The sequence below is a fragment of the Gossypium arboreum genome, chromosome 8 (genome assembly GCF_025698485.1).
Source record: "Gossypium arboreum isolate Shixiya-1 chromosome 8, ASM2569848v2, whole genome shotgun sequence".
In the NCBI taxonomy this organism is placed as follows: Eukaryota; Viridiplantae; Streptophyta; class Magnoliopsida; order Malvales; family Malvaceae; genus Gossypium; species Gossypium arboreum.
Genome location: NC_069077.1, coordinates 33,187,154 through 33,204,923, shown reverse-complemented (window position 1 = coordinate 33,204,923; position 17,770 = coordinate 33,187,154). Strand labels below are relative to the sequence as shown.

The 17,770-nt window shown below is 32.9% G+C and overlaps 1 protein-coding gene across 1 annotated transcript; it reads right to left on the bottom strand.

Moving 5' to 3' along the window:
* Positions 1-744: 744 nt before the first annotated feature.
* LOC108458713 (protein NIM1-INTERACTING 3-like) lies at positions 745-1,128 on the bottom strand. Its single transcript, XM_017758116.1, has one exon. The coding sequence runs from the start codon at positions 1,126-1,128 to the stop codon at positions 745-747; it is 384 nt and encodes a 127-aa protein (XP_017613605.1).
* Between the last annotated feature and the right edge of the window lie 16,642 nt (positions 1,129-17,770).

Below are 17,770 nucleotides of genomic sequence, written 5' to 3'. Positions count from 1 at the left end.
TGGTTAAATTTACTTCAATTTCCTTTCCCTTACTAATTTAACAATCCAAACAAAATGATATACATCTATTTAAAGATCTCATTATAGACACAATGGGATTTCATGGGATCCTTTTAAATCAATGGTTGAAATAAAAATAGAAAAAGGAATATCAATCCATTGTTGATCATGCCACGTAGATTTGCATTGAGAAACATAAATTTACTTTTCAACCAATTCAACCGGTTTTAACACTAAAGAAGGAGATAAATTGATTTTTAATGTAATCAATTCAACATGTTTTAAGTCACCAGCACAAATTTCTAATTTTTAACGTGACTTAATCAAACAATTAAAATATGCTCATTTTTATCTTTTAACCATGACTATTAATTTAAAAAGAATCTCATAAGATCTCACAAGACATTACTACCAACATACAATCAATTTGTAGTGAAAATTATTTAGCAAACTATGCACCGGTGTTTCAGTAGAATTTAAATGGAGCCTAAATGTGGGTATATATAAGGGATGTAACAGAAACAGCTAGGATTTTTACATTCGTGATTATGGAAATTAATAAATGTAGAAGAAGAAAAGCTTGCATGCTTGATGATGTGGTCTCACCTTTTAGAGCGCAACATGCAGTACTCAACTACTTTATTTGGTGCAAACCAACAGTTGGATCCCCGCCATGGCGCCTCTGCTCCAAGCTACATTCTCGACCTTGTTTCTTAAACTTCTATGAAAATAAATCCCTCAAAATTAAAGGGAAAGCGTAAGGTCTAATCCTTGTTTAACTTTAACCCCCTCAGCTTCCACATCATAATTACCAGTTTCTTGTTTGGTTTGAGAAGTAGCAGTGAAGCCGCTCATGGTAGTGGGTTTCTTCAGGATCATCATCCCTTTTTCCATGAAATCTTGATGTTGAAACGACGGCTTCCACACTGCAACCACATGCTTTTCTCCTTCAAGCTTTCGCTTCTTGGTGTTGTTGATGATGAAACGATCGCGTGCCTCACGTATGTTGTTGATGAGAGCATAGAATTTCTCCATCTTCTCTTCCTCATCATCGTCTTCTTCTTTTTCACCATTATCATTGCAAATCTTCCTCTTCTTGCTTTCAAAGCTACCACTACTACTCTCCATATTGGGTTTTTTTTGAAAAAATAAAATTGAGGTCAAGAATACGAGCAGAGAGAGAGAGAATGAGCCTGATGGAGTTTGTGGGTAGCTTCTTCGTAGCTTCTTCAAGAGTGATGATATTTTAACATTATAGACGGAAGTCAAGGTCACGCTGTCCGATCCTCCTTTTTTTTTTTTTTTTTTTTGGCCTTTTTTGCTTTCAGTATTTCTTTGTCTCCCTTCTGCCCTGTGGCTTAAAGTTCCTGCCAGCACTCGTTCATGCTTGTTTTAACTCTACTGGATGGTTGGACTGGAATCCGTTGAAAAAGGCAATGGATTAATAGATTTGTAAATAGAAACAAATTAATTTAATCTATAGTTAAATCGTTTAAAACGATTTTTATTTTTAATAAATTTTTAATTTTATGAAATTTTTAATAATTTATTTATTCAAGTAATACGTACTTATTGGACCAAGAAATTGATTAGATATTAAATTTAATCATTCATCTAATTCTGAAAATTTTGTATTTACTTTTATTTTTTTATCAAAATAGTAACTAAATTTTTACATGTTTCATTTTCTCAAAAAGTAAAAAGTATATAAGAATATATCACGTGTCATGTTTTTATTGAGTGATATTGGGTTTTTTTAAATTAAGACAATTAATTATTTAGATATTACTTTTAATAAAAAATATAAGACCAATCTGATTCGGGATATAGTTGAAATCGGTTTTGGAAAAAGAATTGTAGATGCTTTGCATTATTCTAATTTTCTAATTCTTAAACAAACAAATTGAAAAAAAGTAATTAAAGCTAAGAGAACAATTTCCCATCAGTTGGGATGGGCTAGATTCATTGATTTTTTTAATTTAAATAAAAAATTCTATATTTTTACGTAATACTTTTAGTAATTTATATATAATATTTATTTTTATATTATAAAAATAAAAAACTAAAACTAATCCTGTTAAGAAAAATTAAAAGAGAAAATATTTGATATAATGGAGATGTTTCACAAGTAAAATTAGAGAACTAATAAGTATCCTATAAAATTATTAGTATATCAAATATTCGACCAAATTAAAATCTAATTTAAGAAATAATGAATGTTTATTTTGTAAACTCAAATTAGTTTAAATAAATAAATTTCAATAATAATTATATTGAAACTAAACCAAATATAATAAAACCAAATTAAACACGATTGAAATCGGTTTTAATTTGATTTATTTATTTTTCTCTTCCTATTTTTTTAATATGTATATCAAAGTTACATTAATTTAAATGTCCTAAAACATAATTGAAAACCGAGTAGTCTACGTATGTTTATGAAAAATAAGCCAATGATGACTGTGAGTTAGAGTAAGAGTGCGACGTTGGTTTTGATTTTTTTAAAAAAGTTTTGTATAGAAATTTGATTTTTATTCTTGAAATTATTGGGACGTACATGGAACATAAATAATGAAATAGAATTTATATACTTGTCATCATTACAAAAAGTTATACGTGAATTAACAATGATAAAGAAATATATATATATATATATATATATATATATATATATATATATATATATTGCCTTCGAGAAGAAACAATGCAAAAGAAATAAGTTGTATTTTAATAATTGTAATAATTTTAATTTTTAATATTATTAGTAAAATATTTAAAGCTTTATGTTAAGTAACATTTACCCTTTTCATTTTTCTAATTAATTTTTTAATTGAATTAGTGTATGATTAATTCATAATATTAAATTTAAAAAATTATATTAAATATACTAGATTTTATCATACTTTAAAAAATTAATATTTAAATTATACTTATACAAAAATCAATAAATGAAATTAGATTATAATAAAATTTTAAATAATTTCATTAATAAAATTAATATTAAATTAATTTATAATATCATCTCAATAAAGTAAAACGAGTGCACATTTTAATGCTTGTAGCGTAAATAATGTTAGTACACGGTAAGAGTCAGAAAAGCTAGCTTTGGCACCAGTCACCACCAAACCACACGTGAAACATGTGTAAATTGGATCCAAATTCACACCACTAATATGATCAAACCCTTACGTATGCCCTGTGACTTCCGTTAATTTTATGGTTTTCTTGAGTTTCATGCAATGCTTTGTAAATTGTATCAATAGTTATATGATTAGTTTATTAATTTAATTGGTTTAATTAATAAATATTAAAAATTGATTTAATTAATTTTAATTGGTTCAATTTATTTTATAATGGGTTGAATTAATTTATGTCAATTCTTATTTAATCGGTTTAAAATAATTTTTGAATTGATACCTAAATATATTCTTGATTCAATTAATATGCTCAGTTGATTCGATTCAAACAATAGTTATTTCATATAATAGTGTAGAGATTATGAGCTGTTACTCATTTACAAGTTTGAAATATTTGTGATTTCTAATATAAGAATTGTATTATAAATGATATTATGAAAATATTAGAAATTTTGAGCTTAAATTATCAGCCCTTGGTAAATTTATTTTGATAATTTAATTAGAATTTCAGCATTTAATTTAAGGTGTTCACTGTATATTCACATCATGAAATAAATAAATAAAAGTTATCTACTATAATTTACTGCCTTCCGAGGCTTAATTTAATTGATATCTTGAAAGGTGTTTAAATGCATAAAATCTCAAAAGGGAAATGAGTTACCTTATAAAGATAAAATTAACAATTTTTTGGTCTTGGTGTTAGACGAAGACCACATAAAATAACTTAAAACACTAGAAAAATGTAAATGATTCAGTAATATTCTTGTAGGGGACTCAGTAATTTACCTCGTAATTTATAAAAAAAAAATTATAATTTTGTAATAAATTTGATAAATGTTAATTAATCACACTAACTTCCCTTCGCTTAAACGCGGACAAAAGTTGTTGGAATGTTATTTTCTTTTTACTTAGCATTCATACTAATGGATGAAGTATTTAATAATAATATAGAAGGGTATGACATCATTAAACTTAACGGGTATGAGTATGACGAAGAAATTACACATAAAAAAATTTACGTAAGAAATTCGTGTTTAAGATTTAAAATATGAACAATCATTATGAGGTTTAAAATCCTACAAATGGGTAACACAAAATCATTAAATATATTAAAATAAAAAAGTTTTTTTAAAAATAAAATCAGACATGTGCCGATAACTAAAACTTGCTTGTCAAATTAAAATTTTTAGTGCTTGATATTTATGTAATTCATCACAAATCAAAGAAATGCGACACATATTATTTACCAGATGTATCTGTTGGTAGGTGTAAGTTAATGATTGGTCTAGTAGCAAATAGTTTGGGTTTATTTCTACACTTATTGATATTAAATTTCGAGATTAAATTAGGGAATCCCTTCACCTTAACAAAAGAAGTTTATCAGTAAAAAGTAGGGAAAAGACAGAAAAAAGAAGAAGAAAAGAAAACCTACTTGTTTTATTGGAGTGATAGAAGGAACGTTCTTGTTAGTTGTTAATGTATCTTTTGTGTTCACTCTTAGAATTGAAAAAGAGAACTTTGCCTTTTTTCCTTTTACTATTTATTTTAATTTGTAAACGTGCCAACGTTTAATTATAAAAAAAACTATACTGAACATATATGAAATTAAGCAGTGGTATCTGCAAGTATACAAGTTAAATTGTAATATAATATTTATGTTACAACAGAACTTAGGGAAATATTATGTGGATCGTACCTAAAAGAGAATGGAATAAATCTATTGAAAATCTCTTTACAATAATAAGTCTAAACAATATTAATTAAATCATATATTACGATAGATCATAAAAGAGATGAAGATTAGAAATTAAATAACTAAAATAATAAAATAATAAAATAAACAAACAACTGAACATATCAAACAAATCAGGAAAATTAACCTGTTTTAGGGGTTGTAATTAACTTCTAATTAGGGTTTTAGGGTGGATTAGCTATTAACTAACCAATTATTACCTCTCGGCCTTTAACTGATTAATTAATTGGTTAATACTCACTGTCCCGACCTATCTCTCAACAAGGATAAATTACGATTTACTCGATAAAACTTATCTCCTGACCTCGTTTAACCTATGATTACTTCCTAGGGTTGTCAAGCTTAGGGTTTAAGAACACATAATTTAAACTAACTAATCCTATCCAGGAACCTTAAATCCTCATTAATCACATCCTCATCCACTCATTAATTTCCCCTAAAGGATTTAGCCACTCATGGTATTTATAATTTCGATCAAAATTGTATTAAATAAGTAGATAATACGAATGAATCAGAAGAGAGAAAAGATTAGAATAATCCTAATTTGATGTCGATTGAAGAATGGAGTAGCGGATCTTTCGATTGGAATAATGAATATCATCGCTTGCGAAAGAGAAATAAACTGAATACTTCAATATTATAAAAGAACTCTTGGATTGAAACCGATTCCAAGAGGAAAGAACAATGTGTTTAAGAAAAGAAATGAACACTTAATCTAAATCCTACTCCTAAACTATTATGGTTTTTGGATGCATCTAAGATGATTTATGTGACATCCCAGTAACATCCGCGTTTTAACTCGGGGTTAGGTACAATGATGGATCGAATCAAGAATTAGTGCAAAATTTTTAAAATATAATAAATAAAAATTTTGAGTATTAAATTAAAAAGTATTTAGATCTAATAAGAAAATAGAAAATACTCCTTAGGTAGGAAAATTTTAAATAGATACATTGACTTAATTGAAAGAATAGAGAATGTGTTGTGGCCAAAGTAGGAAAAATAATAAGTTAAGAAATATATAGTTGTAGAGGAAATAAAGGAAGGATCAAGAAGAAATTTAACCAAAGTGTTGTATAAGTCATCCTAGGAAATATGAAAGATGAGGAAGGACAAAGTGGTAATTAGCCAAGTAGATATTTATTAGGTGTAATGATGATGAGTAAAAGTAAAAAAATGGATGGCTTAAGGACTTATTAGTAATTTGACCATTTTAATTAAAAAAGTGAGATATTTTAGTGGAATGGTGTAGAAAGTGGGAGAAAAGATAAAAATATATCATCTTTTCACCAAGCCAAACTGTCACTTCTCCCCCCAACTTCTATCCAACTTTTCTTTTAATTCCCTTCATGTCCTTCCTCCATTGTTGAACCATCCAAGCTTCAAATCTTCATTTTCTTTGAAATTTCTTGAGTAAAAATTAAAGAGAAGGTTAGTGAACAACTTTATTTCTTGAGAAAACTTCCATAGATAGGTTAAAAAAGAGAAAAACATGAGTTAGGGTTTTAGGTGTTCAAAGAGCTAAGGTAAGAGATGACGAAATTATCATACCATAAATGTTTATTTATATTAAATAGTATAGGAAAGTCACTTGATTGTGGTTTTAACATATAAATGTTATATGTTTTATATGAAATTAAAAAGAAAGAAAAGAAGGAGAAGATAAAATTGAAGTAAAAAGAAAAGAGAAGGTCAAGGAGTGAAGGAAGAAGAAAATACATCATTACTATAAGATTTTTAAAATTTTTTATTTAAATGCTTATATTGTAATATGGAATTACTTAGAATAGAAATGTAGAATATATAATTATATTTGTAAATAGATAATAAAAAGGGATTAGATTATGAAATTATGAAATTTGTAAAGAAAATTATAGGTGGAGAATATGAAATGGTATATTTGTTTGAGCATTAAATAATGATGTTGTGGTAAAAGTATATGTGTGAAAAGGGTGTGATATTTGTGATTTGTGAAATGGGGACTAAATTGTAGATGATGGAGAAATGTGAAATCTTTTCCGAAATACTTATGTAAAGTATTTAAATGTATGAAATTCAACTTTTATGCCCAAGTAGACAAAATTAAAACTACTAGGATATTAGTGGCATGCCATTAAGGAACCTTAGCGCGCTCTCCGATTATTAGCACATTAGTGCTCTCCATTTAGCACATTAATGCTATTTGTATAGCACTTTAGTGCTCTCTGTTCAATAGTGCATAATAATGCACCTCTGTATTTGTTCCATATATCTGGTGTGTTCTATAAAGTCTACTATGGGCTAAGAATATGAGTTGTGAACAAAAGTGAATCATCAATGTGTTGAGGTAAGTTTGATAACTTACAATAGGTAAGTTAAATTTTATTAAAGTAAGGTATAGTTGAAGAAATTTGTATGTGTGCAAATATGTATTAATTAAATAAGTTTAAAATATTATGTTATGATTCATTTACCTATTTATTCTTGTAGTGCTTACTAAGCCTCCATTGGCTTAATGCGTTTATTTTAACATGTAGGTACAGTTAGACTCAAAGAGGTAGAGTCGGGCTAGGAGATCTCTTATCATATCACATCCTCAAGAGCTTCAAGAGTAGGTATTTTGAATTAAAATGGCATGTACATAGGTAGAACAATGTGTTCCCATGTATTAGGAACTAAAATACAAACTCTTGAAACTCTATCTATTTTGGTTTTACTTTAAGTATTTTGATTTTATATGAAATGAATTATTGAAACTATAAGTATGTTTGCAAATGTGGTTTGCTAATATGATGATTATGATTGATTTGGAGTGGTTTTAAGTAATTTAATACATTTTTAATTGGTTTTAAGTGTTGAGAAGAATCTATATGTATTGCAGGGGGTTTTAGTGAACTTTTAAACTAATTTTTTTGCCAAATTTTACCCAAGGTATCGATACCAAGGGTAAAGGTAACGATACCTAGGCTTTGAAATACAAAATTGCCAAAATAAAATGTGGTTTTGGTATTGTTTTATTCATAGACATCGATATCAGGGGCTAGGTATCGATACCTAGCTCTAAGGTATCGATACCTTCATAAAAAATTTGAATTTCTGGAGTCCTAGAATGTCATTCTGGTATTGATTTTGTGCAGTGGTATCGATACCTTTACCCTTGGTATCAATACCTTAGGTAAAATTTATCGATACCTTTTGTTATGGTATCGATACTTTCCCATGTTTTGAGTAGAAATAGTGTTAAAATAATTTCCAAACATAATCTAACACCCAATAATGACCCCACACATTTATGTTAATAATTTTTGGGTTAAATAAGTTGAAATACTATGTATAAATGTTTAAATTAAATAGTTTCTAGCCAAAACCATTTTGGCACCAAATGCAATAGTCTTATAATGATATCATACGATCAGAATGGGTATAGAGGTGTTACAATCTCGCCCAATTTAATTCTTTTTGATGTTGTGTGGGTGGATTGGTGGCTGAGTGTAGGCTAGAGAAGGCTAATTTGTGCACTATCCGCCAGTGTGGTGTTAAGTGTTAGTGGTCGTGCCATGATTGAAAGACTATTTGGCTTATCAGGTAAGTCTATAACATTTTGCTGAAAGGATTTGTCTTTTGGCGAAATTTAGATCTATATGTCTTGGTGTGGTCGTTAAGGAACCCATCAATTTGAGGATTCTCTGGGTAAGTCTTTTGTAACGAATCTTTATGTTTGTACCTGCCACTAGTGGATTGTAGGATTTTGGACTTGATAGTTTTCTCTTTGAGCACGTGTGATTACTGTACAATTTTAGTTGGTTTCTTGTTATGATCTAGTTTAATATTAACTAGAATGCATTAGGTGTCTAAGGTGGGTTTTGCCTAGAAATTATTATGTTGGCCACGTTAAGGTGGTGAGTGAACTTTGCATGTTAGCAATGTGTAAGTTATCTTGAGAAGTGTGTACTATAAATATTGGCGAGACTTTTGTAACAGGGGTTCCTCTTTCCTTTTAGCTTTGTTTTACTTTGGTAACCTGTTTAAGGAAGAGTTCTTCATTGGAGAGGAACAAGTAAGTGTTTGAATATTAAGAAAAAGGTTGAGAGTGTAGTGAAGAAGATGGTGTAATCAACTTAGGGCTAGTTTGGCAATGTAACATCCCTTACCCGTATCCGACGTCGAAACAGGGTACGAGGCACTACCGGACTTGAACTCAAATAAACATTCAGAATCGAGACATAAATTTCCACTCAAATTTAAAAACTTTTCACAAACAATCATTTCGTCCTTAAAATAAGCCTAAGAGGATTAAGACATACATAGAAACTGGTTCGGGACCAAACCGAGAACTTTAGAAAATTTTACACTACTTAGAAAATTTTTCACCAAAACAAGGTTCACACGCCCATGTGACTTGGAACACGTCCGTGTGGGGAGGCCGTAGGGTCACACACGCCCGTGTACCTAACCCGTGTAACTCTTAGCCCATGTGCTTAGGTCGTGTGGTTGAATAAATTTTCATAATTTTTCATAAAATAGGTGCAAACTTCACACGGCTAGGGCACACGCCCGTGTTCAAGGCCGTGCCATCCACACGGCTGAGACACAAGCCCGTGTCCCTGTTCGTGTGCTCGATATTGAGCATTCTGTTTTGCAACAATTAAGGTGCAGGGGACACACGACCGGAACACATGCCCATGGGGCAAGCCGTGTGTGACCTAGACACACGTCCGTGTGTCTACCCGTGTGGACAAAAATAAGGCTATTTACCAAGCCTTTTTGCCACCCTTCCAAGCACAACCTACACAATAACATGTAATATCATTCCAAGTATAAACAAACAACCAATTTAGCCACAACCAAGAGATCCACACATCATTTACATACTTATTAACTTATACCATGCACATTCCACATCCATGAAAGGCATCTTCACATGCATACAACTCAAACCAATGGTAGCCAATTTCAAAAGCTATTTACAAAATGTATTATCAACCATACTTGACACTTAAGAATTTGGACATACATTAACATCATACATGCACCACTTGAACATCCTTAGCTATTCCAATGGCTAAGTCACAAAATATTACTTAAAAGCCTTCATCTATGCCAAGTAGCTTATACATGTCATTATACCAAAATGAATCATTTAGCTATACCAAAAGTATATTTTTGGATAGTGTGATCTTGCTCTGACTAGGTCCTCTAACCTTCGTGAGCTTTATGAGCACTATAAAACAAGGAAAAATAAAACGGGGTAAGCATTTTCATGCTTAGTAAGTTCACATAATATAAAGAAAACTTACAGGTCATAACCATTCAAATAAGCATACATACATATTCATTCCATCAATAAATTTGACAAGTTTCCTAAATAAATCACTCATTAAATAAGTTAGTCATACATATCATGAAGTATTCAAACCAATATAGATGAGCTCACCATAATATAAACTTTCATATTATTTCACAATTTCCATTTTTCAAGATTCCTTTTCATTGAACTATTATAAATCTTGATGGAGACTCGGGTAGTATACTCAAGGTATACATGTCAATCGTCTGTTAATTTACATCTAGAATGCTCCTTGAGCACATATTCATAAAGCACACTCTCAAACCAAATTTATATAACAGGATTACCAGTTCAGGCTAAATCTCGTCTTTAGCATTCGCTTTCAAGAGTTTATTCAGGATTACCAGTCCAGGCTAAACCCCTTCGATAATGTTATCTCTGGTGAGCTTATTATGGATTACCCATCCGGGCTAAACCTATTTCATAGCATTTGCTGAAGAGAGTGTAGCTTAGGATTACCTATCCGGGCTAAATCCTTTCTATATTATTTTTATCGGTTCTAGGAAATTATTATAATCCATCGAAATACAATGCTCAACCGGGACAATGACATTTTATTCATGTCTTCCATCTTATGGTTATGTCATAGTATATATATCATTACGTATATACATTATCTCAATCACACAATCCAAGTAAAACATACTAACATACCAAATTAAATTACACGAACTTACCTTGAGAATGGTTTGTATTCGAACTCAACTATTTTGAGACCTTTTGTTTCCCTTGATCTAGTTCCGTAATCGGTTGTTCCAGGTCTATATAAGCAAATACGACTATCAATTCATCGTTTAACACATACATTTACATTAATTTGCATCCTAGATAAAATTACCATTTTGTCCCTAACTTTTTGACATTTTACATTTTAGTCCCTAAGTTCGTAAAATGAAATGTGTTCAATTTCTTGGTAACCCAAGCCTAGTCGAACCATATACATGCTCATATCAGCCCACATTTTCAATTAAATCAGACTTTTACTATCCATTTTATAACTTTTTACAAATCGGCCCTTTTATGCATTTCCATAAAAAATCACCTAGTAAAAATTATTTATTGTACCTTAAACATACCATATCTTCCATCAAACATCAAAATACATGCATGTCACACATGGGTAAATTTTTAAATGAACCCTACTTCAAAATAGTGGTAGAAATGGAAAGATCGAGTGAATATGACTTCAAAAACTTAAAGAGCGTTAAAAACAGGGTTAGGGTGCACTTACGCTCAAGCTTGAAAGTTGAAGAAAACCCTAGCTATGGAGTCTTGAGAAATTTGGCCAAGGAGAGAAGATGGACACCAAATTTTGACTTGATTTTCTTTTTTTATTCTTTTATTTACCAAATGACCAAAATGTCCATCTTTGTCCATTAACTTAACAAATGGTCTAATTCTCATATAAGGACCTTTAATTTAAAATCTCATAGCAATTGAACATTTTTAACATCTAAAATTCAAGTTTTGCACTTTTTATAATTTAGTCCTTAAAACTAAATTGAGTAACGTCAAAATTTTCGAACAAGATTTTTACAGAATAGTTCCATAAAACTAGAAATCATAAAAATATAATAAAATATATATTTTACTGCATCGGATTTATGGTCCCAAAATCACTGTTCCGACTAGACCTAAAATCAAGATGTTACAACTCTCCTCTTTTAGGGATTTTCGTCCCTAAAAATCTTACCGAAAAAGAGGTTTGGGTACTATTTTATCATAGCCTCCTAAACTTCCCACGTTGCTTCACATGACTTTCATTAGGGCTATACTTCCATTTCTCAACTGTTTCACTTCCCAAGCTAAAATTTTGATCGGTTCCTCTTTATACGTCATATCCTGTTGAATCTCAACCTCTGTCAGAGAAATCACATGTGAAGGGTCAGATCGATACCGCCACAACATAGACACATGAAACACATCATGAATCTTTTCTAACTCTGTCGGTAAAGCCAACCGATATGCCAGTAACCTGATTCTTTCAATCACCTCATACGACCCAATAAAGTGTGGACTCAACTTGCCTTTCCGACCAAATCTGAGAACTTTCTTCCATGGAGATACTTTCAATAACACTTTGTCCCCAATTTGAAACACAATCTCTTTTCTTTTCAAATCTGCGTATGACTTTTGTCTATTCGAAACTGCTTTCAAACAATTACAAATTGCTTTCACCTTTTCTTCGGTTTCTTTAACTAAGTCAACCCGTGAATTTGTTTCTCGCTGAGCTCTGTCTAATACATAGGAGTTCGGCACTTACGGCCATATAACGCTTCATATGGTGCCATCTTTATGCTTGACTGAAAACTATTATTGTTGGCAAATTCAACCAACGGTAGATAGTTCTCCCAACTACCTTGAAACTCTAGAATACAACATCGAAGCATGTCCTCAAGAATCTTAATTACTCTTTTGGACTGATCGTTGATTTGTGGATGGAAAGCGGTACTAAAATTCAATTTTGTACCCAAGGCTTCTTACAATTTCTTCCAAAATCACAAAGTGAATCTCAGATCTCTATCCAAAATAATCGATATAGGTACCCCGTGCAATCTCACAACCTCAGCAATGTACAATTCAGCTAACTTATCAAGCGAGTAGTCAGTACGTACTGGTATAAAACGATCTGACTTTGTCAACCTATCAACAACAACCTATACAACATCTTTCTTTTTCAGGGTCAAAGGCAAACCCGTTACAAAGTCCAGTGTAATTATGTCCCATTTCCAATTGGGAACCATCACTTGCTGATGCAAACCTGAAGGTACTTGGTGTTCAGCTTTCACTTGTTGGCAAACTAAGCATTTCGAAACAAACTCGGAGATATCTCTTTTCATACCCGACCACCAATACATTTTCTTCAAGTTATTATACATTTTCGTACTACCTGGATGAACGGATAAACAACCACTATGTGCCTCTTGAAGAATTTTCTGAATAAGTTTGTCACCTTTCGGCACAAAAATCCTATCTCGAAATATCAAACTACCATTGGAACTGATACGAAAATCTAAGTCATTGCCCGACTCACACAGAGCTATCTTAGCTTACAATTCACTGTCGCACTTCTGAGCTTCGCAAATCTATTGAAGAAATGTTGGTCTAGCTCTCAACTCGGCTAAAGTTGAACCATCATCCGATAAGGTCATCCTCGTGTTCATTATTCTCAAATAAAACAAGGATTTCCTACTCAGGGCATCTACGACTACATTCACCTTACTCGAGTGATAATCAATCACCAACTCATAATCTTTCAGTAACTCAAGCCATTGTCGTTGCCGTAAATTTAAGTCTTTCTGAGTCATCAAATATTTCAAACTCTTGTGATCAATGAACACATGGCATTTCTCATCGTACAAATGATGTCTCCAAATTTTTAAGGCAAAAACTATGGCGGCCAGTTCCAAATCATGTGTCGGGTAATTCTTCTCATGTAGCTTCAACTGTCTCGAGCCATATGATATCACTTTTCCCTCTTACATTAACACACATCTAAGACCAATCAATGATGCATCGCTATAAATCACGAATTCCTCTCCCGGCTCGGGCTGTACTAAAATAGGCGCCTTAATCAATAAGGCTTTCAATTTCTCAAAACTTTGCTGACATTTTTCGGAGCACTCAAACTTGACATCTTTTTGCAACAACCTGGTCATAGGAGTAGCAATCATCAAAAACCCTTTGACAAACCGGCTATAGTAACCAGCTAAGCCCAAAAAGCTTCTAAACTTGGATACATTCTTCGGTAGTTTCCACTCAACTATTACCGAAATCCTACTGGGATCGACCGAAATACCATCGCCTGAAACAATATGTCCTAAAAATCCAACTTCTCTGAGCCAAAACTCATTTTTACTGAACTTAGCATATAACTGTTTTTCTTTCATAATCTGTAGAACAATTCTCAAATGCTGAGCGTGCTTGGATTCATCTTGAGAATAAATCAGGATATCATCAATAAACACGACCACAAACTTATCTAGGTATAGACTAAAAATCCAGTTCATCAAGTCCATAAAAACTACAGGAGCATTCAAAAGTCTGAAAGGCATAACAAGGAATTCATAATGCTCGTACCTTATTCTGAAAGCGGTCTTTGGTACATCCGACTCCTTAATTCTTAACTGATAATAGCCCGGTGTCAAATCTATTTGTGAAAACACTGTTGCCCCTTTCAACTGATCAAACAAGTCATCAATTCTTGGTAACGGGTACTTGTTCTTTATGGTCACTTTGTTGAGCTGTCGGTAATCAATGCACAGTCTCATAAAGTCGTCTTTCTTCTTTACAATTAATACCGGTGCACCCTAGGGAAAATAACTCGGTCTAGTAAAAACTTTATCTGTCAATTCTTGCAACTGAACTTTTAATTCATTCAATTCAGTCGGGGCCATACTATACGGAGCAATTGATATCGACGAGGTACCAGGACTAATTCAATACCAAACTCAATTTCTCTAATCGGAGGTAACCCTAGCAATTCCTTTGGAAATACATCTAAATATTCACATACTACCGATACTGATTCAATTTTCAATTCAGACTTCTCAGTGTTCAACACATAAGCAAGATAGGTTAATACCCGAGCCAACATAGAAGAAATCACAATAGGTAGTATATCTGCCTCATCTGATTCAACCCGAAGGATTTCACCATTTTCACATTTCAATTTAATAATTTTTCTTCTACAATTTACAATAGCATCATGTAGTGTCAACCAATTCATTCCTAATATAACATCAAACTCATCAAATGGCGACAACATTAAGTTAGCCGGAAAACAGTGACCTTGAATTATCAAAGGACAATTCTTACAAACTCTATCGACCAGAACATATTTGCCTAAAGGGTTCGACACTTTAATCACATATTCAGTAGACTCAACAGGTAAATCATTACTAGATACTAACTTCATACAAATATAAGAATGGGTTGATCCAGGATCAATTAATTCAACTACATTAGTATCATAGAGAGAAAAAGTATTGATGATAACATCGAGTGCCGAGGCCTCTTCCCTTGTACATATGGCGTATGTCCTTGCTGGAGCTCGTGCCTCAAATCTGGCTGTTGAATCCTTTGCAGTACCACGACTACCACTGACATTCCCGGAGCGTCGTGGAGGTCTACCCCTCAAGATGAGGTTATTCGATATAGGAGTCTGTTCAGCATCCTTCTTAGTTCTTTTCGAGCATTCCTTAGGAAAGTGATCAAGTGAACCACACCTAAAACATGCCCCACTTTTCATCCGACATTCACCATAATGCCATTTATTACATACATTACACCATGGCTTTGGGTTTCCAACACTCCCTACACTAGCTACTAAGGGAGATGAAGTCTTCGAATTAAAGCATTTGGAACTTCTTTCCTTTCCTGTATGTCCTACTGATGAGCTAAAATGCTCATGATAACTTCTTGATTTCTTTGAAGCAGAGGCTTGTGACTTACTCATGAATCTTTTACTCGGAACTCGGGTTTTCCTTTCGGCTTGCTTCTTTTCTATACTTAAACCCTCAACCTTCTTGGCTCGATTTGCTAGCACGGAAAACTCTCTTATTTCAAGAATCCCAATCAGTAGTTTAATGTTTTCGTTCAATCCTTCCTCAAAGCATTTGCACATCTCAACTTTGGTTTGAACCCATTCCTTGGCATACTGGCTTAACTAAACAAACTCTCGTTCATATTCTGACATGGTCCTGTCTCTCTTCTTGAGCTCTAAAATTTTTTTTCTTTTCTGATCTAAAAACATTTGGCTGATATACTTTTTTTGGAACTCCTCTTGAAGGAATTCCCACATGACATTTTCCCTCGGTACAACTGAGGATATAGTTTTCCACCAATAGTATGCTGTGTCTTTCAGTAAAGATATTGCACATTTCAAACATTCTGTGGGAGTACATGATAATTCCTCAAAAACCAGAATGGTATTCTCTAACCAAACTTAGCTTTTTCTAAACCATCATAGGTAGTAGCTCTGAACTCTTCTGCTCAATATTTTCTTATTTTATCAACCCCAGCTTTTCTGATCCTTTCGGGCTTAACACCCCGTGGTATCTCATAATTAGGTTGCGGGAAAGGTGGGGGAGGTTGTGGGATAGTGGGGTTTGTTTTCATGTATTCACCAAACCATTCATCCATCAATTCGAAGAAGGCTGCTTTCGCCTCTTCGCGACCCTCTAACATAGGTCTCCTCCTACTACTACTAGTTGTGGCTCGTTGTACAGAAGCTTGAATAGTTCCCTCAGCTTCTTTAGACTCATCTCGAGCTTGGTTGGAAGACATTTACTATATGAAAATACATTCAAAAGTGGTCAGGAGTTATCACAGTATCACAATTTATATAATGGCATGTAAAGCTAAACCCGTATTGGCTACGTTAGTCTGAGAATCGACTAAACTATAGCTTTGATACCACTAAATGTAACACCCATTACCCGTATCTGACGTCAGAACAAGGTACGAGGCACTCTAGACTTGAACTCAAACAAACATTCAAAATCGAGACATGAATTTCCACTCAAATTTTAAACTTTTCATAAACAATCATTTCATCCCTAAAACGAGCCTACGAGGCTCAAAACATACATTAAAAGTAGTTCGAGACTAAACCGAGAGCTTTAGAAAATTTCACAATACTTATAAACATTTTCATCAAAATAGGGGTCACACGCCCGTATGGCTTGGAACATGTCCGTGTGGGCAGGACGTGATGTCACACACACCCGTGTCCCTGACCTGTGCTTAGGCATACACTCGTGTGCTTAGGTTGTGTGGTCGAATAAATTTTCATAAAATAGTGCAGACTTCGCACGGCCAGGTCACACGCTTATGTTCAAGGCTGTGTCATCCACACAGTTAAGACATGTGCCCGTGTTCCTGCCTGTGTGCTCGATACTGAGCATCTCATTTTTGCAACAATGAAGGTATAGGAGACACACGGTCAGAACACATGACCTTGAGGTAAGCCGTGTGTCACACACAGCCTAGACACATGCCCGTGTATATACTTGTGTGGAAAAAAATAAGGTTATTTGCCAAGCCTTTTTGCCATCCTTCCGTGCACAACCTACACAACAACATGTAATACCATTCCAAGTATAAACATACAACCAATTCAGCCACAACCAAGGGATCCACACATTATTTGCATACGTATTAACTCATACCATGCACATTCCATATCCATGAAAGGTATCTTCACATGCATACAACTCAAAACAATGTTAGCCAATTTCAGTGGCCATTTACAAAATGTATCATCAACCATACTTGACGCTTAAGAATTTGGACATACATTAACATCATACATGCACCACTTGAACATCCTTAGCCATTCCAATGGCTAAGTCACAAAATATTACTTACAAGCCTTCATCTATGCCAAGTAGCTTATACATGCCGTTATACCAAAATGAATCATTTAGCTATACCAAAAGGAGATTTGTGGATAGTGTGATCTTGCTCCGATAGAATCCTCCAACCTTCGCGAGCTTTACGAGCACTATAAAACAAGAAAAAGTAAAATGAGGTAAGCATTTTCATGCTTAG